This window comes from Ischnura elegans, chromosome 8 (assembly GCF_921293095.1).
Source record: "Ischnura elegans chromosome 8, ioIscEleg1.1, whole genome shotgun sequence".
Classification (NCBI taxonomy): domain Eukaryota; kingdom Metazoa; phylum Arthropoda; class Insecta; order Odonata; family Coenagrionidae; genus Ischnura; species Ischnura elegans.
Genome location: NC_060253.1, coordinates 11,363,555 through 11,388,906, shown reverse-complemented (window position 1 = coordinate 11,388,906; position 25,352 = coordinate 11,363,555). Strand labels below are relative to the sequence as shown.

The following is a 25,352-nucleotide window of genomic DNA, read 5'->3' as shown; positions in this document are numbered from 1 at the left end:
ACAAGGAGTCAACAGTTTGGTGATTACATACGGCGCACCGGGATAGAGAGAAAAAACCCAAATATTTTGGATACACAGTTTGGGGATTAAATCGGGTCTGGGCGAACGAGCACGGGGACGGGTCGCTGACTGCGACGTTCTTACGGTTTCTCGGAGCCTTGAGCAGTAGGAGCCGTCGATGATGCGACACGTTGGACCCCAAATGTCCGTGGGATCGGGGGCTATCTTCCTCCCGACCTCTGGGCGTTGGTCCTTTTCTGTCGCTCGTCTGCAATCTTGATCTCCGCTGCTGGCTACCTCCGTAGACAATCTCGTCCCGCTAACTGCACTCTTTGGGTACACCCAGAGAAAATGACGACCAATCTGGCACGTCATCAATCCCTTTCTGCGTCGATCAGGATAGCGTTTCTCGCCCGTCGACCAAACTAGAATTTCTCGCCAGGAGGCTCTCTCCGTTCGCCCATTTATAGTGATATTGGAGGGGGATGATACACAGGGGATGGGTTTTTTGGGACAAGAGGGGTTATTCTTGGGCCTCACTGTTGGGTGGGGCAACCACCGGTCCGAGCTGACCAAACACTGAACATTTGTGAGTCACTTTTACCTCATGCCCGGGGCATGACACACTATTACGCACACACTCAGACATACCCACGCTCATCCACACATATGTGATCATCCCCTACTCGGGTCAATACATAACGAGAGAGAATACGTGACATAAGGTCAGTATGTCACAATATATATAAAGTCTTGAGGAAAGCGCACTACGCGATAGTATAAATATGTAACGGACAAAATAAACACTAATAAAAACATAGGAACACATAGAAAAGGACACTCACAAAAAAACGTTCAAACGTTTCAGCGGGTTGACCCGCTATCGTCAGTGCTGAAGGTGAACTGCTGCAGGCGGATCCTCCAGAAGCTCTCCTTGGTGAAGTAGTGGGGGTGGAAGAAGGGGAAGGGGAGAGGGGGGGAAGGGAGGGTAGGGTTTGCTTTGACTATTAGTGGGCAATGTTTAGCCTGGGCGTTTCAAACGCCTTTTCAACCCAAATATGTGCCATTTCCCTCGTTCTCACCTCGATGATGGTTGCCTTTTCTGGCAGAATTTCAATGATGGTTAGGGAAAAACATTTATCGAAAGAACTATTGTGTGAGGCAGTGTGAATGGGGATGGGTTCATGAAAGGGGGGGTTTTTGCAGGAGTGCCTGTGGTTGTTCATTCGGATGGATATGGGTGTGGTGCATTCTCCTATGTAGTACGAGGGGCAAAAATTGCTATATATATATATATATACATTATAATAGTGTAACAATATGCATTGATGAGATAGGATAATAGGCTGATTAATGCTCTTCTTCATTATACAAATTTGACACCAAATGGATTCCAATCGATGCAGTTGAGGGTATAAAAAAAATGTGTTACATTTCTCTATATAAGTTCTTCAAAGATGATTTCATTATTCTCACGACGAAATGTAAATCGTAGGTTTTTGAAATTAATAGCCCATTAATCTGGTGCAACTTGATTTTTGCGAATGTGAATTTTCATGATCCCATTATTACCTGCAGTTTTTAAATGTTGTAGCAAGGCCGAAACACTATCCAAATTTCAAGGAAAAATCTTAAATAACGCAATGAGTATTAAAAAGTGTGTGAAAAAATATGAAGCCACAAATATCATTATTTGCGAAAATTAAAAAAATCAATTTTAAATATTTGTCTTAAGCCTGGCTGGCACCGCGAAGTTGACTGCTCTAGCAGTTAACTATTGTGCTCAACTTGCATGTTGTGTGGACATTGACTGCGATATGAACACTATTAAGGGCACTATTCTCTTCGTATTGTTAACACGTTTAAAGCAAGAATTATATTCGACTGCTTTACCACTTAACTTCAACCTGTAAACTCAGCTGTACAAGTCGTGCCTCAGTAATCTAAATTGAATTACCCTCTGCGGCGTATCTGTTGCTCTCGACAGCCATAATATCGATATAATTGAATCGTAACGACTATCGAATCGATATACGTGAAAATTTTGTTTGTGTCATAAGAATGGCGGCCGTTCAGGATTATGTTTCCAACCCGGTTGGAGGAAATAACCTCACCATGATTCCTGACTGGCTACACACAGAGCACAGTACAGGGGTAGGTATCTAAAATATTAATTTAGGAAATTTTAATGTCTTCGTAGTGATAAGAACATAAATTGTGTCCCTCACAACACCTGTCAATTTTGCGAACTCATTGTGAGACCATTCTATGAGTAAATCTTATCGAGATGCCGTGATGTTTTCAATCTATTCTTAAATATGTACTAATGGTATTTCAGACGTCGATAATGGCAGCTGAATTCGATGGGGGCGTCATTATTGGTGCCGATTCGAGGACTACCACTGGGTACGTAGCATTGCATCCTAACTTTTCCTGAGTTGGATATTCGAGAATTAATGTTTTCGTTTTACTTAGGGCCTACATTGCCAATCGAGTAACTGATAAATTGACTCGAGTGACTGATCATATTTACTGCTGTCGATCCGGGTCTGCCGCGGACACCCAGGCGATCGCCGACATCGTCACTTATCATCTGGAATTTCACGAGTGAGTGGTTTTCATTTTTATTCCTATGACAATAAAAAGATGAGCCCTTTAAAGTGTTGCTAATTCCAATATCATTTGTCTTTCGTTCCTTTAGGATCGAACTAGGAGAGCCTCCGCTCGTAGCAACTGCTGCAAACGTCTTCAGGGAATTGTGCTATAATTACAGAGACTCATTAACTGCCGGAATAATTGTTGCCGGATGGGATAAAAGGAAAGGTGGTCAGGTATGTTTTCACGTCATTTTTCTACCTTCAATGACATGCATCACATCTTTGAGACCCTGTGACATTTGTGACTTTTACCTGCAATTTCGATTGGCACAAACTTGTTCCAAAACCTACTAATACAAATGTTTTAGAAAGGAAATTACGGTAATAAATATCTCTGTTTACAAGTTCTGAACTTGAGGCAAAAGCGTGGGAGATGAGGTTGGTAAATGTAAAAAAAGAGCTCGGTAGTCATTATTTCTAAAGCATTTTGTGCGTTTTCACATTCCCTTTTATTTGAAATACCTTCTGTGTAATGAACTGTCGTAACGATCCTATGTATTCTTTCTGCTTAATCGTATCACCAAATTATTGCTGCTTTTTTCACATTCACTACTTTTCTTCTTTCTGATTTAATTACTCCTTGCAATTCTTATAATTACCTTGATTTGTTATAGTATCAGTTCACTTATTTCATTAAAGAAGAGGCTACTGTGAATAATCTTTCAAAGTGCTGTGGATATATTTTATGCATTCCACCTAATCAAACTCTTTGAGGAAGATTCTGTGGGGAATATATATTATACATATACATACTATGATATTTCCATTCTATTCGGGTTTCTTCACCGCGTTTGTTGTATTTTAAAGACAACAGTTTTGCCGGCGTTACAGTCGGCGTCTTCAGGTCAAAGGTAAAATTTTTGGAAAATTTTTCCGCCTTTTATAGGCATAAAATTTTCCGCCTTATATAGGCGGCGGCGGCTGCTGATCCGCTGCTGCTCTCTCATTGGCCGGTTGTCCATCTCTCATTGTTGGTGGTCGGAGAATCCTCTTCCATGCAGTATGCAAGCTGTAGCCTTGATCTCTGTTGAAATTTGCGGGCGTTTTCGCTATCTCAATAGCTTCTCTGATCAAGCGAGGGAAGTATTTATTCTCTTTAGCTATTATCCTGGCGTCTTCAAAGAGGATGTTATGCCCAGGTTCACTCCAAGCATGCTCAGATATGGCTGAGAGTTGGTGCTGCTTGTTTTTCATAGCCCTCCGATGTTCCTGCAATCGAACTTTCATTGATCTGCAGGTCTCGCCAATGTAATATTTACCACATGAGCAAGGCACTCGATATATACCCTCATAATGGTCCATTGGGAGTTTGTCCTTCGCTCCGGGTAGCATGTCTGATATCTTTGCCACGCAATTGAAACATGTAATTACGTTGTGTTTTCTGAGCATTCTGGCAATCTTTTCTGATGTGCCCGCCACAAAGGGAATTGTGGCGTATGCTTCCGGCTCCGGCCGGCTCTCTGCCTCAGAGGTCCTTTTTGGGGCTGCGTCTTTGTTCTCCTGCTCCACAAATCTTCTATTCAACATGCTACTGCTGTAGCCATTCCTTACCAGCACTTCAATGAGATGCTTCTTCTCCGCAGATAGTGACTCGGTGTCTGAGATGGCATAGGCACGATGTATTAATGTTGCCACCAAGGAGATTTTTTGCACTGGGTGGTGGTGCGAAGAAGCGTTGAGATAGCGGTCAGTATGCGTTTTCTTTCTGTGAACAGCATGTCCTAGGAGCCCATTTCTTTTCCTTTTTACCAAAACATCCAGGAAGGGAAGTTGACCATCATGTTCCATTTCCATTGTGAATTTGATAGCGTGGTGCTGCGAGTTGAGATGCTGTAGGAATTTCTGCAATTCTTCGGCGCCATGGGGCCAAATGATGAACGTGTCGTCAACGTATCTCAGCCAGAGCGATGGTTTCTTTTCGTACGACGCGATGGCCTTTTCTTCGAAATCCTCCATGAAAAGGTTCGCTAGCACTGGAGATAGTGGAGACCCCATAGCTGCCCCCTCTGTTTGTTCGTAAAATTCCCCATTCCATAAGAAATAAGAATTTCTTAGACAATATTCCACTAATTTGGGAAAGTCATTCGGGATGCCTTCAGAGATGAGTCGTCGGATGATATCCACTGATTCTTGGATAGGGACGTTTGTAAACAGAGACACCACATCAAAGCTGGCTATGATGTCTTCGTTTGTGACGGAGACCGTATTAAGGATATCAATAAAATGGGATGAGTTCTTCACATGCGATGAAGTCCGTCCAACGTATTCCTGGAGTGATTGGGCTAGATATTTGGATAGCCAGTAAGTTGGGGCGTCGATTTGACTCACAATCGGCCTCAGAGGTACGTTTTCTTTGTGGATTTTTGGTAGGCCGTATAGTCTCGGTGGTTTCGCAGCCGAAGGGAGGAGGCCTCGTTGATATTCTCTTGGAATGGATGAACTCTTGATGATGGCCCTGGTATTTTGTTCCAATTTGCTTGTTGGATCGGCCTTCATCTTTCTGTAGGTTTGCTCCTGGAGAAGAGATAATATTTTCTTTTCGTAGTCTTCCTTTCGCATCAAAACAGTAGCGTTCCCTTTATCTGCGGGTAATATGAGAATATTACCATTGTCCTGGAGCTTTCTTAACGCTCGTCTCTCTGCAGCTGTTATATTCGGTCTCGGTGGTCTTGATTTGCGGAGGATACTCCCCACGTCTTCCCTTATCTCATCTGCAATCCCTTTTGGCAGCTTCCGGATGGCGGATTCAACTCCGGTGATGATTTTTTCTTTCGGAATTGTCTTAGGAGCAATGGCGAAGTTGAAACCTTTCGCTAGAATGCTTTCTGTGGCACAATCCAAGGTTTCGTCTATAAGGTTGAATACGGAACGGCCCTTTACAGGATCATGAACTGGATGACGCCAACTGTAACGCCGGCGAAACTGTTGTCTTTAAAATACAACAAACGCGGTGAAGAAACCCGAATAGAATGGAAATATCATCAAACCAACGCCGCAAAAATCTTCGAATATACATACTATGTTAATGTGTGGAATCACTCAATGCTTCAACCCAGTGACGGATCCAGAGGGCTAAGGGGTCTGTAGCCCCCCCTGGGATGGCATGTTTAGTTTATTCTGATGCTGATGAAACATCAAGATCTACTGCAACCGTAGCTTGAGCCTAACCAGACTTATCATGAATGTTTGAGTCATTTGCTCTTAGGTGTGTTCTAGTGGGAAGTTGTACGACGACACTCAAAGGGAAAAGAAACATCATTTTGCTCATTTCACTCTGTATTTTACTAAACATTGTTTTTGAAGTAAAATATTTTATTAAGAATTACTCCTCTGCTTTTTCCAAACTGTACGTGTCCACCCTTGTAATATATGTAGTTGGAATTCGTCAACATCACAAATCTCAGGTGAATTCATAGGACATACCCAAATAAAATCCACGATGTACAAGGTGGCACATTGAGGAAAGGAACTGGCCTCCTTCCCTGAATGTGTGATATTCATATGCCTTTGGCTTAGTATGGGGTGAGCTTTACCTTCACCTATGCCTACCAACCTTTAGTTTTCGTCACTGAGTGAGTGAAGGGTGCCGGGCTCAAATTGTGGATGAAGTATTCTATGGGTCCAAAAGAAATTTGTGAAGTACAGCGCGGCTCAGGGATAGTAACACACCCCTTACCCTAAATGTTTGGAATGCATATGCCTCAAGCTTAATCTGGGGTGAGCTCTACCCGTAACTATCCAATTCATCTCATGGTTTGCACTGATTGAGTGATCCCACCCACCTCTGTACATTCATTCCCCTGTCACCTAATTCCTAACATCAATGCTCTTATAATTACTAACCTTGAGTACTGCGTGATTCAGGATAGGTAGTATGGGATATGCTCAACTCATTTCAATTCTCAGGGCAAGGTCAATAATCTTATGATTCAAACTTTAGTCTGCACTGAGTGAGATCTCACTCACTCATAAATCTCAAGGAGATCAAGATCAGTGTAAAGCTAGTGATCAAATGCCTGAAGAGGTGAAAAGGTTTTGTTGCCATGGAAGCTGAGTATCTTGCGATAGAGGGAGCAAAAAGATAATCATCATTAGCCCAGGCAAAGAGAACTTTCCACATTAAGAAGAATTTACTTACGACTGAGATAGCAAGAAAGAAGTAAGGTAATAATTCAGCGACATGTTTCTTTAAGGCAGTGAGGCGTAGCACAGCAGCAGAAAAGTCAATAATGGAAGCATTCAAAATGTGGTTGTGCAGAGTAAGGGAGATTAAATGAGTTAATGTTAACATCTATGAATTTAGCTAAATGTTCAATTTTGCTTTTGCAGGTTTATTCTGTTCCCATTGGAGGAATGTGCATGCGACAACCCATTTCAATTGGTGGATCTGGAAGCACATATGTCTATGGATATGTGGATTCTAATTTTAAGCCAAATATGTCAAAGAAGGATTGTATGCAGTTTGTAACTAATAGTGAGTATAACATTTTTACTGAAATTCATATTTCATTGTGTCAATTTATTTCCCATTCTTTGCTCTCATTTTTGAAATTCTGTATATCTTTAGCCATACTCTGCAGTTGCTTTACCTTGATGTGTTGTAAGCCTAACTCTCCTTCCTTTTGAAATTCTTCCATTTCCCCTGTCCTTCCCTCTTCATTCCCCACCTTGAGGTGGTGTTTCCTTTGCTCTATACCCTTTTGTCTTCCTTTGTCTCTCTGTCTTTGGGTTTTGTTTATGTTATACTAGAGGACCCGGCGAACTTCGTACCACCTAACATTCAATGAACTTATAGTTTAGTTGCACCATTTATAAATAAAGAGTGGCTGTATCGTTTTAATCATATTTGATTTATTATAAATTAAGTGAGAAAATATTGATGAAATAAAAATTATACGCATTCAGTTGTTGGCTATTTATGTTAATAACCGTAAAAAATGTTTTTAGGTCTAAGTCCGTAGCGTAAACTTGGCTCGTTCACGGAGCAGGTTAACGCAACGCTAGACCGATGCTTGACTGATGCTCAAAATAATGTAAGAAAAGCCCCTATGAAGCAGCATTCATATCAAATGACTTTAGGCACGCCAGTTATAGTATCTCTGTTTGGAAAAAATGCACTGCGTAAACGTGCTGCATGCGGTGTGCCCTACACATTCGGGTTTAATGTCTTGTGTCAAGCGCCTTCTGATAAACAACAGTTTTTGTTTTGTTATCAGGTGCATGATAAAGCGAATGAAGTTAAATAAAAATAGCGAAGCGAAGCAGGGACGCAGCGAGGGGGGGTTTTTTGGGGGTTAAACCCCCCCTTCCCCCCCCCCAAAAGCTCGGAGAATCTTTTTGTAAAACATTTGGTTATTATTATTAGGGGGACGGATGAGTCACAAAATATTTAACTGTTCACACAGCCGCAAAACCTACCATTTTGAACCTTTTATCCTAAAAAATGTCTGGGGAGGGCCCCCACACCTCTCGCTTACCTTGGCAAGCTTTCTATACTCTACAGACCTGCCAGTATTAGCTGCGCCTATCCTTAATTCCTAGCTGCGCCCTTGAAACAAAGGAAGAAATACAGCGGATGGTTTACCGACTCGTAAACATACCAAATATTATTTACCATGAGAAAATCATGGGTTTTCACTGACACATGAGAACAAACATCACAAAAACTGAAAGACTGACCATGCGATTTGCTAATCGTTATCACGAATGCAACACGAATTGTAAATTGAATACGTTTAAGCTAAAAGGGCATATGAGTTGGAATCATGGAATCTTCGGATTGAGAACTTCCTCATCTTTGAATTTTCCTTTGAGTATAGTGGCGTGAATCACTTTCATTATCAGCTTTTTAATAACCAAACACGTTCCGTTGGATAGTTTTGGTTGGTTTAGGTTTCGAAAGATCATGAACACAGAGCCTACCTTTAGCTGTAAATCGTGCCTTGGTAAGCCAGGTCCTTCCAAGGACTTTAAATATTCAGATAGATAGTTGGTGACTTCGTCTTCGTTTATTATAAAGTTAAAAGATTTGAATTCATGCAGAGTACACGGACATTACTGATAATTAACAATTGCTTGGAGATTTGTTTACACACACGGTAGTTATGTGTTTGTTGACTACTCAATTCGAGCTGAGCTTACCTCTAATTCAATTATTTTAATACTATTTTAATATTACTTTAATATTTTTAACATGTTTGAACATTTAATTTTTTTTTTAATATTGTTAAAAAGATCAGTCAATACATTGGTAAAAACGAAAAAAATTCTTATTTTTTTGACCGTCTTAACAATCAACTCCTAAAAAAATATCTCTACGATAAAGTTGAATTTTTTTGTGAACTTTTCCTATTTTTTAGTGTCCTGTATGTTATCCGAGGCTGAGACGAATCCAAAGAGCCTAATGTCACTAAAATCGGTGCAGCCGTTCTCGAGTTATAAGTGTTCTAACTAACATAATTTTCGACTTTCTTTTATATATATAGATTGCAGCACATCAAGCTTTCAGCAATTGTATGACACGCACGAGGTTCTAAAAAGAATGAGACCTAACACAACGTATATCTGACAGTATTTAAGTTTTTTAAACTCTAATTGATTGACACAAATATTTATAGTAATGCAAGGCTACTAATATTCAACATTGTCCAAACAGCACAATTTCGGAAGAAACAAGTGTAGCATAAGTGCATTCAAACAATACAAGACAGATTGGAAACTTCAGGCAACGCAAACTGTGTATATCACATTGCTGCGCCTTCGTCCCTTCGCTTTGAAGGCAACGACGTCACATGCAAAATCGGATGTGTTCTTCCCTTGCTCCTTCACTCATAGCCTCATTGCTTGAAAGGGCGCATTGAGGGGGCGCACTCCTTCCCCTCGACCTGTCCTTCAGCGCTCTTCACATATAAGCATTTTTGAATTCTTTTATCCTCCATTTAGTGCAACAATGTACACACTCGTTCAAATTTTTTAAGCCGCAGGTTTTTACAACAATATAATTTTCAGTTGCAATAATCGTCATATTAGTGTCTTAAGATGATATTTGAAAAATCAGCTCCTCTGCGTATTGGAAATTACTCGGCAAGACAGATGTTGACTATTATCCAGGTATGTCCTTCAAAACTACGCTTTTCTCTACGCTCATTATGCGATTACAATTTGCAGTATAAATGCCATGGGATGCCCACTTGTGGCAGTAAATTTAGCGTGCCCTCCGGAGCATAAAAACCCGCGACATCTTTTCCATGTTCACCTTTGAGGTACCTATGTGACGGCGTGATGCTTACAAGAAAAGCAAACAGGAGCACTTTAAAAATGCGTCACTGAGGAAGAAACTCCCCTGCCTGCCACTTGTCTTTGAACTAGGGTTTCAGATGACTGACTCACGCTGAAAACCAAGGCTACTCAGTCCCCCTTAGACTTGCAACCAGTGAAGGGGAGGGGGGGAAGATTAGAAGTTTGGGTAAGAGGCGCACCCTCATTTTCGGCTGCAATTTCTGGGAAAAAAGGTGCACCACTTCCATGCGCTTGTACGGTAATCAATCTGATATCTTCCTGTCCATTCCTAGTGTTCTTGCACCCATAATGATGTCCTTATCAAATATTGGTTTAAAATACAGGTAGCTTTTTGGCTATGACATTCAGGTGGTTTCTTCACCTTTATTTTCTTATTGCTTATCGTTCTTCCCCAAATTAAACTTGCATCCCTTCCCCCGCTTCAGTGTTCCAGTTCTCAAACACTTTCTTTCAGATTTTTCTTACGTGGGATGTTCCTCATTATTTCTTTGACCTTTTTACATACTTCATCTAGTTAGTCTCTCTTATGATTGCTAGTCTACATTTATGTCTGGACTGACTCAAGGTTGGTGGGACTTGCTTCAATTTACTACCAAGAGTTCTATCTTTCCATGATTAATCCCTGAAATCTTAGCGAAAACAGTGTTGTGCTGTTCACGATTTTGGTGATTGGAAGAGAGTATTTAGGTCCAGGTTGTTGTGGGGAAATGGTTGCTCCAGTAAGATTTTGGCTCTCGTTTTTGTTGCTAGCTTTGAAATTTGTCGAATGCCTTCAATTGATGTCAATGCCTCCAGCTATTCAGTACAGTGGATTATGGAGTGGGCTCTGTTCTTTCTCTGAGGTAAGGAGGTAATTAGAGGAGTCGGCCATCAGTTAGGTCATTTGCACCATGAGGGAATGGCGGGGAAGGAAGAGTGGAGAGGAGCTTGGCTTCATCCTCACCCTGCTCTTAACAGAAGGTGCCAGGGTTACTATGACTTAGTGCCCCATCCGATGGACAAGGTGCTGTTCTAAGAGTGCCCACTACTTAGCACTCAATCTGGGATTGGGCAATTGGGAGTCTCTGAAAAATCTCTGGCACTGCCGGGATTTAAACTCATGCCTACTAGGTGGAAGGCCAATACACTAGTCAAAACACTAGGGGTCGACGGGGCCCCGAAATTTTCGGGTCGGGTCGGGCCATCATCCTGACCCGACCTTCGGGTCGGGCCGTTTCAAATCTCGGGTCAAAATCGGGTCGGGTCGAAAATCGCGAGAATTTTATCCATCGTGAAAAATATTTCACTTTTCTTTTTTATAACTTCTATTGTCCCCAGCAACATTTTAAATTGATTATGGCCATCATTTGTGACAGCGCTCTCAAAATATAACATATTTCATACATTTTATGGCATAAAAAGTCGTAAAATACAAGCCAGCGAATATTTCCTATGTAAATGGCGATCTTAAGAAAACCTAAGTAACGTAAAAGTTAGACATTATTTTATATTAGAATGCAATAATCAGAACTAGCTGACATTAGAAGGCTAGCATCAATTAAGGGCGCTAAAGGCAGAAAGTAGTTTCTAATATCTACGCAGTAGCGAGGAGTGGCGACAGGCAGTCGTGACGACTGCCGGCCCAATTACGTTTCAGTCTGACTCCGTCACTGAACTATGAAATAGTAGGGACTATAAAGAAATATTCACGGGTGATTGGTATTGACTTCCATATTTTCAGCTGAACATTATATATGCGTTATTGGGCTGAAATATTATTTCTTTCCGATCGATAATAACTTGACAAATGGGATACGGCATATATTCCATTTCTTATCCATTTTAGCACCTGCGGTAACGAATAAAACTTCTCGGCTAGGCACCAGGTTAGGCTGAAAAGTTTTTAAAGCCTAACCTCATTAAGGTTTGTGAAGGTAAATGATGATATTTATATCATTCTTTTAGTTTACGGAGACATAGATGAAGGAGACTCCCTACCTGTTCTTAAAAGGCCGTTGCAGATGCCAATGCTGTTGTCAATGCGACTACGACTTTATCTCAGCAGCTGATATCTTAGAAATGTTTAACATTGATTTAAAAGGATTGTTTTTGGCTGGAGTGGAATCAATATTAACAGCTTTATTTTTAAGTTCATTAAAATTATATATGTGAGGATAAGTTTATAAAAATAGCCATGCTTTCCATTTTTGCCTATTTTAAGCGGCTATCTGCGAAGTCTAGAATACGGAACGAGTATTTTCCTTCCATCTACCCGTTCATATAACAACTCTTGATGTTACCCCTGCCCAAACGCGTTCCACTCCCCTTGTTTACAAAACTCCAGAAGGGTTCGGTGTATTTAATTTTCCATACGGAAAGCATAAAAAACTAAAACAAATTACTGTCGACACGTCGACTTACTGGAAGATTATTTAACCCATTACTTCAATCAGCCAATCATGATCACTGCTAAAATTACTTAAATAAACCCACGTTTATCAATCTTCCAGTTTTTAATTGTCTCGGCCGGTTTTTACGTCATAGTCCAGTCGTTTTAACAGGTCTGGAAAGAAACCTGATGTGCTGCAGTTGTAAATGAAAGGATTTCTTCGAATTAATGGAGAGAACGCTCTGTGGGGTTCTTGGTGCAATTGGAGTGCCCTGGGTGAACAAACTGGAAGAGAAAGGAGAGAGCAAGGAATATTGGCAAGGTTACGGTGCGGGAAAGAGAGCGGAAATGGGTGGAGTAGTGTGTGTGGCAGTTAATATTGGCCTTTACAGAGATTTATGGCCATAAAACCAATCGGAACCATGCGGTGTACATTGGGGTACAGACTTTTTTTTAGCAAATAGGAACCATATTCCTGAATATCCGACTTTCTTTGCCCTTTCTTCCAGTTTACTCTCCCAACGAATCCCAAGTGCACCCTGAACCCTTCTAGAACGTTCTCCTTCCCATGTCCCCGCACCCTCAAGAGAATTGTATAGTTAAGACCATGTAATATGGGCCATTGAGTTTAATAATAGCCTATCTGAAATTGAGTGCACTGGAAGAATTGACTTTGAGATATATTTAAAGGAAATACAGGAAGATGTTTGTTTTACCTTGATCTCATTATCCAACTTAGTATTGTATTTATTTGTGTTATTTTTGTAGTAGTCTGTTTCAGATATGCATTTGCATTTCTGTTTTGAGTGAATACACTTAAACTAATCTACCATTTAGGTATAGATTGTTTATTTTTATTTCCTTTTATTGGCCTTCATAAACATATTTTTTGGCATTTCTGCTTCAAGAAAAAAATGATGATCAAATTATTGGATACGACCCAACCCGAGGGTCAAAAAAAATACCCGACCCGACCTGAACCTTAAAATTTTGACCCGTCCACCCCTACAAAACACTGACCTGATCCCCTCCTTCATGAAATGAGCTGGCTGAGGGGAGGCCGGAAAGGGCTGGCCACCACGTCAATGCTCCACATTAGGCTCCTAAATTATCCAATGCAGCTCAGCATTCCATCTTCTCTGTAGAGTAAGTTATCGACATACAAAGAAGATGCATTCCGGGGCATTGTTTTTTGGTTGAAAAACCTATGCAAGGCGTCATAAATTGTAGTTATCCTGCAGCATGCAGCACTGAATTGCAATTTTGTGTTGTTGTAACTCATGATGGTGACGAACCGATTTTGCTGCGAGTGCGACGTGGCTGGAGCTTAAAAAATGTCTCTGTCCGCAGGAAGACAGAATGAGCGAAACGCTGAACAGTTCCTGACTTCACGATGTTTTAATCGGTATTTTGTTAGATTCAAAGTGCAAGTTCCTCTACACCACACCATGTTGCTTCGGCCAACCTAAAATGCACCAAATTTGTAATTTTGGGCACGCTCGAATTCTTTGAATGTTCACATCTCTAAAAGTTCGTAAGTCGAATGTTCGTCAGTAGAGGACTTGACCTGTATTGGCCATTATTGGCCCACCATATTCTAACTTATTCCTCTGGTCTTTATCCTATCTCTTTCTGTATGGCTCATCTTCCCTATTCCCCATATCTTATCAGATTGTAAACTGTGAGAGATAAATTACTATGATGAGAACTGTACTAACCTATATCCCAGCTGGCCTTTCAAAACCAAAGCTTGTTGGCTTTTTTCCCTGCATCTGAATGTCACCCATCAATCTCCTTCTAACATCTCTCTATCTCAATATATATACCTTTCCCTTTTCAATATTTAATAATTTTTCTACCCTCTTCATCGTGTGGGAGTTCTAGATTCCTTATTCATTTCTTTTTTCCCCATTTTATTTGCTTTTGTTCTGTCTTGGATGTTGGTGATAATTCTGTGCAAGCAATTTCGTGATAGATACCTTGGTTATCTTGGCAACATCAAAGAGCCAGGTGCCATTTGGAAGGTTTCTGTGGCTCATATGATTTTACTCCATGTTTTCAGGGAAGGTGTATGTAGGTGGTATGTTTCACCATACCAAACGCATATTTCATTTGGTACTATTTTGGGGACTGCTCAGCATTGATAAATCTGCAAGGCAGACATGAAATTACTTGTGAAAGCCACGTAGAAGGGGGGTTATGCTTGACACTGATTGGAATTATTCTGGTAGGTTTTCATGACGTATGGTTCATTCTCTTCATGATCATCATTTGTTGTGTGTGACGTTTTTTCATTCTAAAATTGATTTCACCCCTTGTAGTGAGTTTTCAGAATGAAAATTCCAATCACTGTTGCAACTGCTCATAATGAAAACCAATTGCAATAATTCCTATTCTTCCAGTGGTGTTGCATTTTTATTACCCTTACTGTGGAAAAGTGGTTGAATGAAGAGATTATATAACTACATATATGTACAGCAGACTCCAGATTATCCGGCTGTGGTTTATCCGGGGTGCAGATTATCAATGCATGATTTTCACTTTCGCTCAATTTTTTCCGTGATCTTTATAAAAAAGAAATCGGACGCAAAATCATCGGAATTAATGCTAGGATATACGGGGCTTATTATTTCCGTTAGAATCCACTTCAGAAAAAAAAACAGAAGCAATCACGTGCTAGCTGCATTCACGGGAGCACCGTGTTCCTGTTTTCCAAGCCGTGCAGTGTGCGACCACGCTCCTTGATCACGGATACACGTCCTGCAGCAGTTGCAACCTGGGCAACTTTTGCGAGACGGGACTATGTGGCGTGGTGCCTGACAGTGTAGTTTCTGACGTCAAGCCGTGGTTTTGAAGCATTCGTGCAAACCACTTTTCTGTATCAGTGATCATACAGCCACGGATGTGTGGTTTTTGAAACCAGGCCTTACATGGAGCATTAATAATACGAGTACAATCATGTTATCGCCACTAAAAAGATTGCGAACTGGCGAAGAAAGCTCTCAATGAGTCCGGGAAGCGCTCTTAAATAACAGAGTAACTGCATAAATAATAAAATATTGTTTGTTTTGAACATTACAAGACATGTAAGTGAAATTTTGGATTATCTGTGTTTTCCGATTATTCGTGCAGTCTCTCCCCATCATTAGCCATTGGGATAATCAGGAGTGTACCGTATATTATTTGCCAATCCTGTATTCAATGCACGATTTTGTTGGGGAGAATGACCCCTGGGCATGAGCTCTTCTTTACTTTCTAACTTTCTATTTAGCGTTAAATGAGCAATTGAGTGCCTCCATTTGAAGTGTTTCTGTTTTATTTTCAGCTCTTGCTCTGGCAATGGGTCGTGATGGCTCTAGTGGAGGAGTTATTCGCTTGGGTGTCATCACTGAAGAAGGTGTGGAGCGTTTTGTCATCTTAGGGGACCAGCTACCAAAGTTTTATGAAGGATAATCCTTATTCCTGAAAAAAAGTATTTGTAGCTTCTATGATCCAAATCATTTGATGATCCTCTTGTATTGCTTGATATCAGCTGATATCATATTAAAAAAATTGTTCTCTTTGAAGTTCTTCTTTACATCCTTAACCAGGTTATCAAAAATATCTCATGTATGGGAGTACACCCACCTCTTATTACCAGACATATTCTACAATTTATAATAAACTTTACTGCGAACAAGTCCCTGGAGATAATTTATACCCTTTTTCTGAACTGGCGGCGGCTGACCTTGAGCGTGCTCGCAACCCACCCACTCTTCTAGCCAATCACAGAAGAGCGACAGGAGAAAGTGTGTAGGAGCCCGCAGTCTCTCTCCGAACTCCGTGCAGTGCAGATCGCTCTCCAGCTAGCAGTGTTGCCAAATCGAATCGCTCAGCGTTCGTCCGAGAATCTTCTGCCGCAACCCGAAAGTACCGTTAATCCCAAGGCTGGCAACGCCTGGCACACCGGTCGGCTGGATGGAGGGGAAAGGAGAGGTGGAAGGGGCAGCGCTTCTGATTGGCTACTTGCTATTTTCCGCCCAGCCGCCATCAGTTGGGAAAAATGGTATAGCACTCCAAAGATTTTCAGTGTGCAATATGTTCACAAAAAAAGTGATGGCCCTGATGTTGGAATGTGACTCTGAATTGGATTCTGAAATGTTGGCCGAATGGAGAGAGATAATCCATCTAAAAGCTTGATTAGCCTTTTTAACAATATTCCCCACGGAAGCATCAGATTTTACTTCAATTCCCCACAAAAATCTTGCTTTCCATTTAGGAATTATTATCTTTCAATGTACCTCCACTTTCTGAATCTGGAACAAGACATTGTCTTAGGTATTTTCCATTGGTCATTACATAATACCCTTAAGAGGCAATGGTAATGGTTGTGAAATCATGATGTTCATGAAACAAATAATGTGTGCAACTTTTAAGAGCTTACATTGGGAAGTGACGCATTTCAAATTGAGAATGATTATTGATTGAAATAGAATATAAAGAACGTGTAGTTATCTTGGATTAAAATGGTAAAAAATTCTTGGACTCTGCAACTGTAGTAGCTGAAATTGAGCTGTTGAAGAGTTATCATTGAGAATGTACCAAGAACATTCGAATATCCCAACCTTGAACTATTCATTATATCGTTTTATGGAGATTAATGAGATGCTATACTTAATGCCACTTCTGTTAAATTAGCAAACAATTTTCTTTTCCCTTGAATTGTAGAAGGAAAATTAGCATATTTGGGGTGTTTTTTTAAAGGACTTGATCAATATTAATTATGGGAATTGATATTTTAGAGTGGCATCTGTTAATGCTTTCATTATTGAAGAGTATCCCACTCATTTTCTTAATTTTCGTCGTCAGTAATTTTATGCAACCTCACTTTCATAGGAAAAATACTTGAAATCAGCCTCGCAGAGAGAAGCAACCGAAGCAACATCGGAAGAAGTAAGGAACTGTTAAGCACAATTTTTGTGACACTACATAAGAATGAATAAAAACTCAAATAATGATTTTTATCAAATTGATCAAGTGACTGGTTTCAGAAGTCTAATTTTTTAGCAATTTTTTTTCTTAACCTTAATTTCAAATTATTTTATTTTCACTGTTGAAACGTGGCGCGTCCTAAACCAAAGGTGATCCAGGATTTTATAAAAGTTAATAATCAATGAAAACGGGAAGTTCTAGTTGGTTTTGATGAGTTAAAATAAATACGAAATTTTTACCAATGAAAAAGTGAATTTTAAGGGATGAATTCATAACTAACCCAGAAAAATCGACTTCACCATTCGCGAATGGTAGACTTTCCGGGCAGGTATTGCCGAATGAAACAAAGCAATGCCGAAATGGCTTGATTTTTGCACTATGTATTGTGCTTATATACCCGTATACAAGGGCCATGGTATTGTGCATGCTCGTGTTGTACTTATTAACTTAATAAAAATTGGCTTGACCGAGTATATTAATTGTCCAGCCAATGTGCCATTGTATCCTTCCCATCTTCCTAAGTTGGCGTTGCCTAAAAGCAAGCTTGGCCAACGCGTATTGGGTTTGCGTGTGGAATTTTCCACCTTTTCGCGAAAATTGGAATGAATATATTGTGTTTGCTGTCTATGATTTGACACTTTCTGTTTTCGAATGGGGATTTATTTTGTGCCGATGAAAGATTGATCTGCTAATTACGCCATGCTGTTGGCTTTTTAACTCATGGCGAGAATTTAGCTGTGTACAAGCCTGAATCTATAATAGAATATTTTTGTTGCTTATGGAATAACCTCCATGGTAGATCAATTGATTATTATACTTTGATGTTTCATATTTGATCTACTTAGGGAATTTGAAGAGACATAATTATTCCTTAATAGCGGTTTTTGGATTTTGGTCAAGATTTTTTAACATGAAAATTCTTGTGATGGATGCGTCGCGGAAAATGAATCAGCAATTGAAGTGTTTAGCAATTATATTGCGGAACGTTATACTGCATCTTACCTACAGGAAATCCTGAAAATTGAATAATCACGCCTTCAACAAACAGTTTTGTTTGCTTCAGTTCTGAGTGAAGTCTTCAGACAACATGAAGTATTTTTTTAAGTTGGAAATTCGGATTAATTGATATAAACGAAGTATATGTGTACGTTTGATACAAAACAGTTGTCCCCTTGCCATTTCAAATAACGCACGAAAAAAGTTGCACTAAAAAAAGAAAAGCTAATCCACAATTAGGATTATATTGCCTAACCACATGACAAACAACTGACGCATTGTATGATTGAAATTAATATTCATAATATACTAATCATCTTGCATCCTACACGCGTCAATTTTCATTCTTATCAACCAATAAACTTTTAAATTAAATAAAAGGGTGCCCTTTTCGGCAACAATGAACGTGATCACTGGATGTACTCCTCTAACACAGTGATCAAAATTCGTAGACTCCGTGTAAATTAAATGTTCAATTCATTATTGATTTGATAATTGGTCATGAAATAAATAAAGTGACCCAAAAATACACATGTGTAATTCTTTCAATATTTACAAGCGATTGTAAGCGCCCAATGACAAACGCCGTTCAGCTAATTTTGATGTTGGCCGAAAATCTCTCTACTTCCATTGGCTGAAATTTCCTGACGTCAAACTGCATTTGGAGCCATGGGGGAGGGTACATTCCGACATTTCCATTACCACTGTTTTCTTGTTTTCATTTAAAAAAGGAGATTTATGCACCAAGAGCGGTAAGCCAAAGTTTATAATGTTGTCAAAATTAAATGGATTTGTGTAGTAGTTGCCCCTTATTAAGTATTGAGTTTAGCTTTTCATTTTGTTGTTTTGAAATTGGGTTACGCTACCGGGAAAGTTGAGAATGGTACGTTGGGAGGAATGCGGAATATTACCGATTGCGGATTTTCCTTAGCAGATAACTAGTGTGATATAAACTATAATGATAATTGTTCATTGTTAGTGTATTAATTAACGGAATGTAACGATGTGCATAGCTCTTGAATAAAGTAATATTGAAAATTAAGTCCAGTCTGAAAAACAAAGCAATGCGGTAAACCGAAGAATGTTTCTCTAGTGCGTTGGTTGTGAAAAATAATTTCAAAGTCAGATTTTCGTACAAATTATGCATGTAATACGTCTGTTTAATTAAGAAAATGGATCTTTGAAGTGTCAAGGCGTTCTATTTCCAGTTAATACTTTTTGTAAATCGCGTTAAATGGTAAAAATTATACTACTGGAGGCCTTGATAAAACTGTATTTCAAGGCGCAATTTTTCAATTCGCTTTTATTTTTAATGTAATTAAAATATATGATAATTCATTGTGAAATTTTTATTTGATAATTTTCGTCATATTTCAATGTTTTTATTATTTCATTTATTCTTCAGCTTGACAAATGGAGCCCAATTATTTGGGAACGCCCATTGTCACTTCTGTCCTGAACTCTGCTCGAGAAACGACTGTCACTGTTGTAGTTTCCACCCAAGACTCTTCGTTAGGTAATATGGAAGAAAAGCAGAAGGAAAAGAAACCTCCCTCTGATGGCCTATCAGTATCTCAAATGCATGCGAAGAATGTGGATAGTGCATTGCAGCATATCTCAAATCGTACTCACAAAATTGATGCATCAACTACAATGGGAGTCATGGCATCTTCTTTGACCGTTCCTCCTGTACAAGTACCTGCGACTCCTCTCAAATTGCAGCAGCTATTGACTCAGAGTCACCAGCAGTCAACTCAAGCTGACAGTCCTGTTGTGGTCCAGCTACCTGTGTCAGCTCCTTCTTGTGGTTCCAGTGATCCGTCTACCATTACTCTACCCTCTTCCCTACCCTCTGTTTTGCACACATCAGGCTTGACTTCACAACCAGTGGTAGTGCAGGTCGGTCAAGGCCGACAGCAAGTAACGTGTGTCCCAACCTCTCAGACAGTAGGGCTATCTGGACAGCGTAGTCAAGAGTGCCATCTCCTTCAGCCTCACGCTGGACTTATGCCTTCTGTTGTCGTCCAAGTAGCAAAAGGATCGCAGAAAGTTGTCCCGTCTCCTGTCGTCACTCAGTCTGGCGCCAGAGTGCTTCCCATTCTTCCATTGTACCTGCAACCCGCGGGAGGAGGAGGTTCCGGCGGCTTAACTGCTGTCATGAATCCAATGTCACAGGTAAAATTATACAATGTTGAGTAGAGAAAATTTTGGTCCCGCAAAGGATTAGACTTAGACCCATGGTTATTGTAATAAGTGGTAACCAAGGAGTTACCAAAAGGCCGTGTCAGCTCATTATATCTCACCCACGTCGTTCGAACTCAAGTACTGAATTCCGAGTCTCTGGCAATCGAGTTTTGAAGATTTTAGGTGAAACAATATATTTAGGGATGGTAATTTTTGTTGTTCTTTTAGTATAGTCTGGTATGATGTGCGATCCATTTTCTTGCTTACTTTCCCCTAGGAGACAGCTGCAAGGCTGGGAACTGCGGAAAACAACAACGAGAAATATACTTGGACTTAGCTTACTTTCCGGAATATATTTTTTCCACGAGAGTGATTAAAGAAAACTGCTTAAACATTAAATACCTACGAATAGAGACAGGGTATAGTTTGAAGATGCCGCCGCACTTGGGCATTGCCTTTTTTAGTTAATGTCACTGTTTTCATAAGGATTCAGATAGACGGTTTAATCATGTCTTCAATTTCCAATAAAAATTGAGATTTCAAGCTGAATATCCCTTACGGCATTACTTAAGAAAAACATACACTTTCGATGAAATGAATATGAGATATGCCTCTCTTGCCCTTGAGTGATTATAAAATGAAATTTGTTGGTTTTGTTTTATGTTATGTCCTTGATAGTGCATGTACTAATGCTAGTGATGTGCTATATTGTTCACCTTGGTTTGAGGAACCGTTGTGCTCAAGCATTTAGTATTATAAATCAACTACCTGCCATTTATTCATTTATATATTTTATGTCTTTGTAATGTCAATGCAGTTTCACTGGTTCCTACTTCACTTCCGCTGGTCTTTTTTTATCAAGGGTGACCGAATGATTAGCCGTAAATTATTTTTGACACTTCTTTCTATAATTTTTCCTTCCTCTTCTTACTTGTGTTCTAAAGGGATATGGATGAAAACTCAGCAATTATTTGAATGTAACCATACTGGATAACTGAACTCCTTTCATTCATCAGTCCTTAAAAGTGTTATTTGATTTTTTTGGGAATCTTGTTCCTCTCCATTGTATACTTAAGGTGCTTAGTATCTTTGGCACATGGACATGACCTACAGTTAATGATGCTTATTGTCTTATTGTTATTCGAATGCTCTACCAAGTGCGTGAAAAATATCAAACAATTCTGGCTGTTCAATGTTTTGCATTTGAATAAAACAGTAATATAAATCACTCTAGCATGTCAAAAACTCAGCTATAAATGTTAGCTGATATTTGTTATTCCCTAGAAATGTGCTTGAATACTGTCCTTATGACCTGTTGCTCTCGGTGTTTTCTCTCAGTAAATGATTATTTATGATGTTGTTATTAATCATTCACTGTAGGTATCAGGATTGCTTATTTTATCCTTTAATGCTGTGTAATGAATGCAATATGCCTGTCACCATGCCTTAAGGCCTGTTTACACGGTACATTAACATGTACGGATTTATGTCTACATATATAATTGCAAGAATAAACACCAAAATGCACTGTGTAACCACCCAACTTGTGCGAATGGATGCACAGAAAATAGAACCTGTTCTAATTTGGTTCATGCATTCGTACATGCTCCATCCCGGTCCACAAAAATCATTCATGCAAACAGACTTTAACTCGTATGTGTTAATGTATCGTGTAAAAAGGACTTTACAGTTGCCTCCCAAGCATGTTGTGAAATATGTTTATGAAACTGAAGATGAAAAAATATGAAAAACTTATGTAACCCTGAAAAATGAATTCATTCTTTACCATGTTAACTTGGCTGGAATATAAATACTAATTATACTCTCAGTAGAATGCATCAAGTCAACTATCTAGTCTGAATGCTTTGCACACCCCATTTACTCCACTTCTCCTGTCCGCTGTCAAGTCTTTACTGGTGTGGTGCATCTTTGGCATCCTGATTGAAAGAGAAGGTTGCAAATTCTAGTTGAATTAAACTTTTATCGCACCATCAGTGGTGTCATGGTGCTGGTTCTGGCTAACTAATGACAGTAGTTAAATAACTCTTTCGTCAATTTTGTTGGCTCTGAATTTCTAATGTATACATTCGTAACCAAAATAAAAAAATTTGTAATAAACAGTAAATAATAGCTTGAAATAAAAATAGAGACAGAGTAATATTTCACTCCTAAAAATAGAAGGTGCGTTCGGGCACTGCTAATTTTGCCACGACATCGCTGCACTCCATGCATGCCAAAGTTAACTCATAATTGTGAAGTAGTCATAGGCCTGGTGTACAATGGGGTGTAAGCTGTAAGAAAGATGTCGTAGGAGAAAGAAATTGCTCAAGGCTTGATTGTGTTGTCATTGAGGTTTTTGCATGATACTGAAGTTTGCTGAGTTAAGTATGTATTCTTCCATACTCTCAATGAACTTATTTTACCCCATATAGGTAGGTATGTACCTAATTTTTCACTGTTTTTAAATGCATGGAGGGACTTGATACAATTATTGTGTGTGTCATCTATTCAAAATGTTGAAATTTTTTTCATTATTCTTAGTTGCCAGTTAACATCAAACTACTAAATTCATAAAGTTCACAAGTAATATATTGCTTAGTGCAATGTAAACATAATATTAACTCTGATATTTGTTTATTAGTTTTAGGAGCACCATGCCTTTACCATAGTTTTCATTTCTTGGGAATGCAGCTGTTGTCAACTGAGTTGCCTACCATATCTATGTTTGGCAAGACACTGCATTGACGGCAGCTTAGCTCAAGATGTGGTCTGATGGGGTTGTCATTAGCCTTAAGGAGGAACTTTGACCATCATTCTTACGAATTATGTACATTGTGGAATAGCATTTTGGCTGCCTTGTGGCTTTCGTCTTACAACTTATTTCTCATTGTAGACCTGTCCTTAAAGTTGATATGTTAAGATTTTTCTTAAAATAATTGATTTTTTCGCTCTCTTTCATATGTGAAGTATTTCACAGACTCAGCAACAGGTGAATATGTAGTTGATAATATGTGGCCAAATATTGGCCTCCATAGAAGGTTTTGCTGTAGGGAACTAAAAATGTTCACATTGTGGTGCCCCATGTACTGAGGTCTTACCTCTTAGAAAAAATATTCATTTGGAAGGAGATGAGAGCTTAAGATCTCAGAAGATAAATCTTGGTAATTGTGATGGGGAATCAGAGAAACGCTAAATCCTTACTTATTTTAGGAACATCAACTTATCCTTATGAAGGATTTAATCCGGATTGTTTTATAATAATAGTAATTTGACTTGATTGTTGAGGTTTTAGTCAAAAACAGTGAAGTAATAGCTTTTCCAATAGAACCAATGATATTATGGTTGCAGAATGAAGTTGAAGTCCATTAGCTGTAAGAATAGCCATAAGAATTCTGTCTTGCGTTGCATTATCAGACAAGGAAGATGTAGGTTCGAGTTTAAAATAGGCGCAAATTTTATCTTGGAAGCCAAAATAAAAAGATATAATGTGTTAAAAACTATAGAAGAAGAAGTTCAATTGATAGACCTCATTTATGACTTTTTATATGAGCGGCCATTAATTCCCTTTACTTGGTGAGACACTCAATCAGATGATCTGATAATCGTAGAGGGAAGTAATGCTTTAATCTTTTTATGTCAAAATAAAATATGCATGAAAGAAATATTGTACTGCAAGGATTTTGACTCACTTAAGAAAATTGAATTGCGTAGAAATCAATTTTTCAAGACTAAGTTACAGTTTTACAATCATCTTTAAGTTATTTTTTTTCTGATTTATCAGCTTCCCTGCTTGAAATAATGTAAGGAACTGTATCCTCATACTAACAATCCGGGTGGGGACAAATTTAGCCTGACCCTGATGTGTATATGACCTCAACATTTTTTTATGATAAGCTGCCATTGTTACCCACTGTTATCTAATCCTCTGGATCATCTTAAATAAATGTCATTTTGCAATTAAGAAGCATCCGGCATTAAAATTTGCAATCATTCTCAGAGAAATTCAGCTACAGAAGTTATGGCCAGTTTTTTTTTTCAATTTTCAGCATTGCTATGTACTTGTATCAGTCTTTTGTTTGGTTTTGGTCTAGTACAGCTTTGAGTTTGTGTCCTCTCATAGACCCATGCCTCAAGCTCACTCTCCCCTCATCTCTGTGGATTCTCTGCAGCATTCTTTGATGTATGTGTAAACCAACTTTGTTCTAGAATCGTTCTTTTTTGTCGAATGTTACAATAACTAAGCTTCCATTTTCTTCGAAGTGTAAATTTTGTTCAGACCACAGAAAACTGCTCGTAATTGCAAATTTCACATTATCTGTGTTCATGATGTTGTGGTTGTCCAGTAGTCAACTCGAAGGTCTTTCCTCTGCCTCACATGTCCACTGCCCACCTCCTCCTTTTATCTATTGATTACCCCTCCCTTCAAACCTCCCTCCTCACCTTTCCCCTTCAATACTCACTGGCCGTGACCACTAGTCATTGGAGTCAACCAGTGCCCGTGGCGCTTTGGAATGTGCTGTGTTAAGCGACAAGGCAGCTCTCCTTCAAGAGAGTCACATTTGCCATCACTAGTGTCCATCTCGTGTTGGTCCTGACTCATTTTTGGAAATTTATTTAAGAGCAAAACGAGAAAAAGTTTCCCATGTACATGGTGCGTTCCATCAGTTATGCTACCAAAATTTTCCTGATGCAACGGTTCACCGAATGGTGTTCTAATCTATTGGGCTAGGTGGAGGGGGATATTGGATTCAAAACGTGCCTGGTCTCATTCGGCTGCGAGCTACTGGAGAACTAGGATGTGTGTTATCATGACCCCTGTTTTGGATTCATGTAACATGGCACAATGAGTCGTTTTCTGGAGCAAGGGTACATTATCA

The 25,352-nt window shown here is 39.3% G+C and overlaps 2 protein-coding genes across 7 annotated transcripts in view; both read left to right on the top strand.

The window, feature by feature from the left end:
• The first annotated feature begins 2,027 nt into the window (after positions 1-2,027).
• Positions 2,028-15,890, top strand: LOC124163877 (proteasome subunit beta type-6). Its single transcript, XM_046540981.1, has 6 exons — positions 2,028-2,154; positions 2,339-2,406; positions 2,476-2,607; positions 2,702-2,831; positions 6,987-7,131; positions 15,650-15,890. Exons 1-6 carry the CDS (start codon positions 2,062-2,064, stop codon positions 15,775-15,777), a joined length of 696 nt encoding a protein of 231 aa, XP_046396937.1. The 5' UTR covers positions 2,028-2,061; the 3' UTR covers positions 15,778-15,890.
• A 3,036-nt stretch (positions 15,891-18,926) lies between these two features.
• Positions 18,927-25,352, top strand: part of LOC124163355 (lethal(3)malignant brain tumor-like protein 3) — a 74,134-nt gene continuing 67,708 nt past the window's right edge. For 2 of the 6 annotated variants that reach the window (XM_046540207.1, XM_046540204.1), the window contains exons 1-2: positions 18,927-19,043; positions 19,697-20,466. In XM_046540207.1, coding sequence (XP_046396163.1) covers positions 19,705-20,466 — 762 coding nt within the window. In that variant the 5' untranslated portion in view covers positions 18,927-19,043; positions 19,697-19,704. Of the gene's footprint in view, positions 19,044-19,326; positions 19,606-19,696; positions 20,467-25,352 lie in introns of those variants that run through there. The other 4 variants (XM_046540208.1, XM_046540209.1, XM_046540205.1 and 1 more) reach the window with 4 other exon arrangements.

Excerpts from the sequence above, each read along its gene's own strand:
- LOC124163877 (XM_046540981.1), top strand. The coding sequence starts at position 2,062 with ATGGCGGCCGTTCAGGATTATGTTTCCAACCCGGTTGGAGGAAATAAC. Across the intron at positions 2,608-2,701 it reads TATCATCTGGAATTTCACGA|GATCGAACTAGGAGAGCCTC; the intron begins GTGAGTGGTTTT and ends TCGTTCCTTTAG. Across the intron at positions 7,132-15,649 it reads TATGCAGTTTGTAACTAATA|CTCTTGCTCTGGCAATGGGT; the intron begins GTGAGTATAACA and ends TTTTATTTTCAG.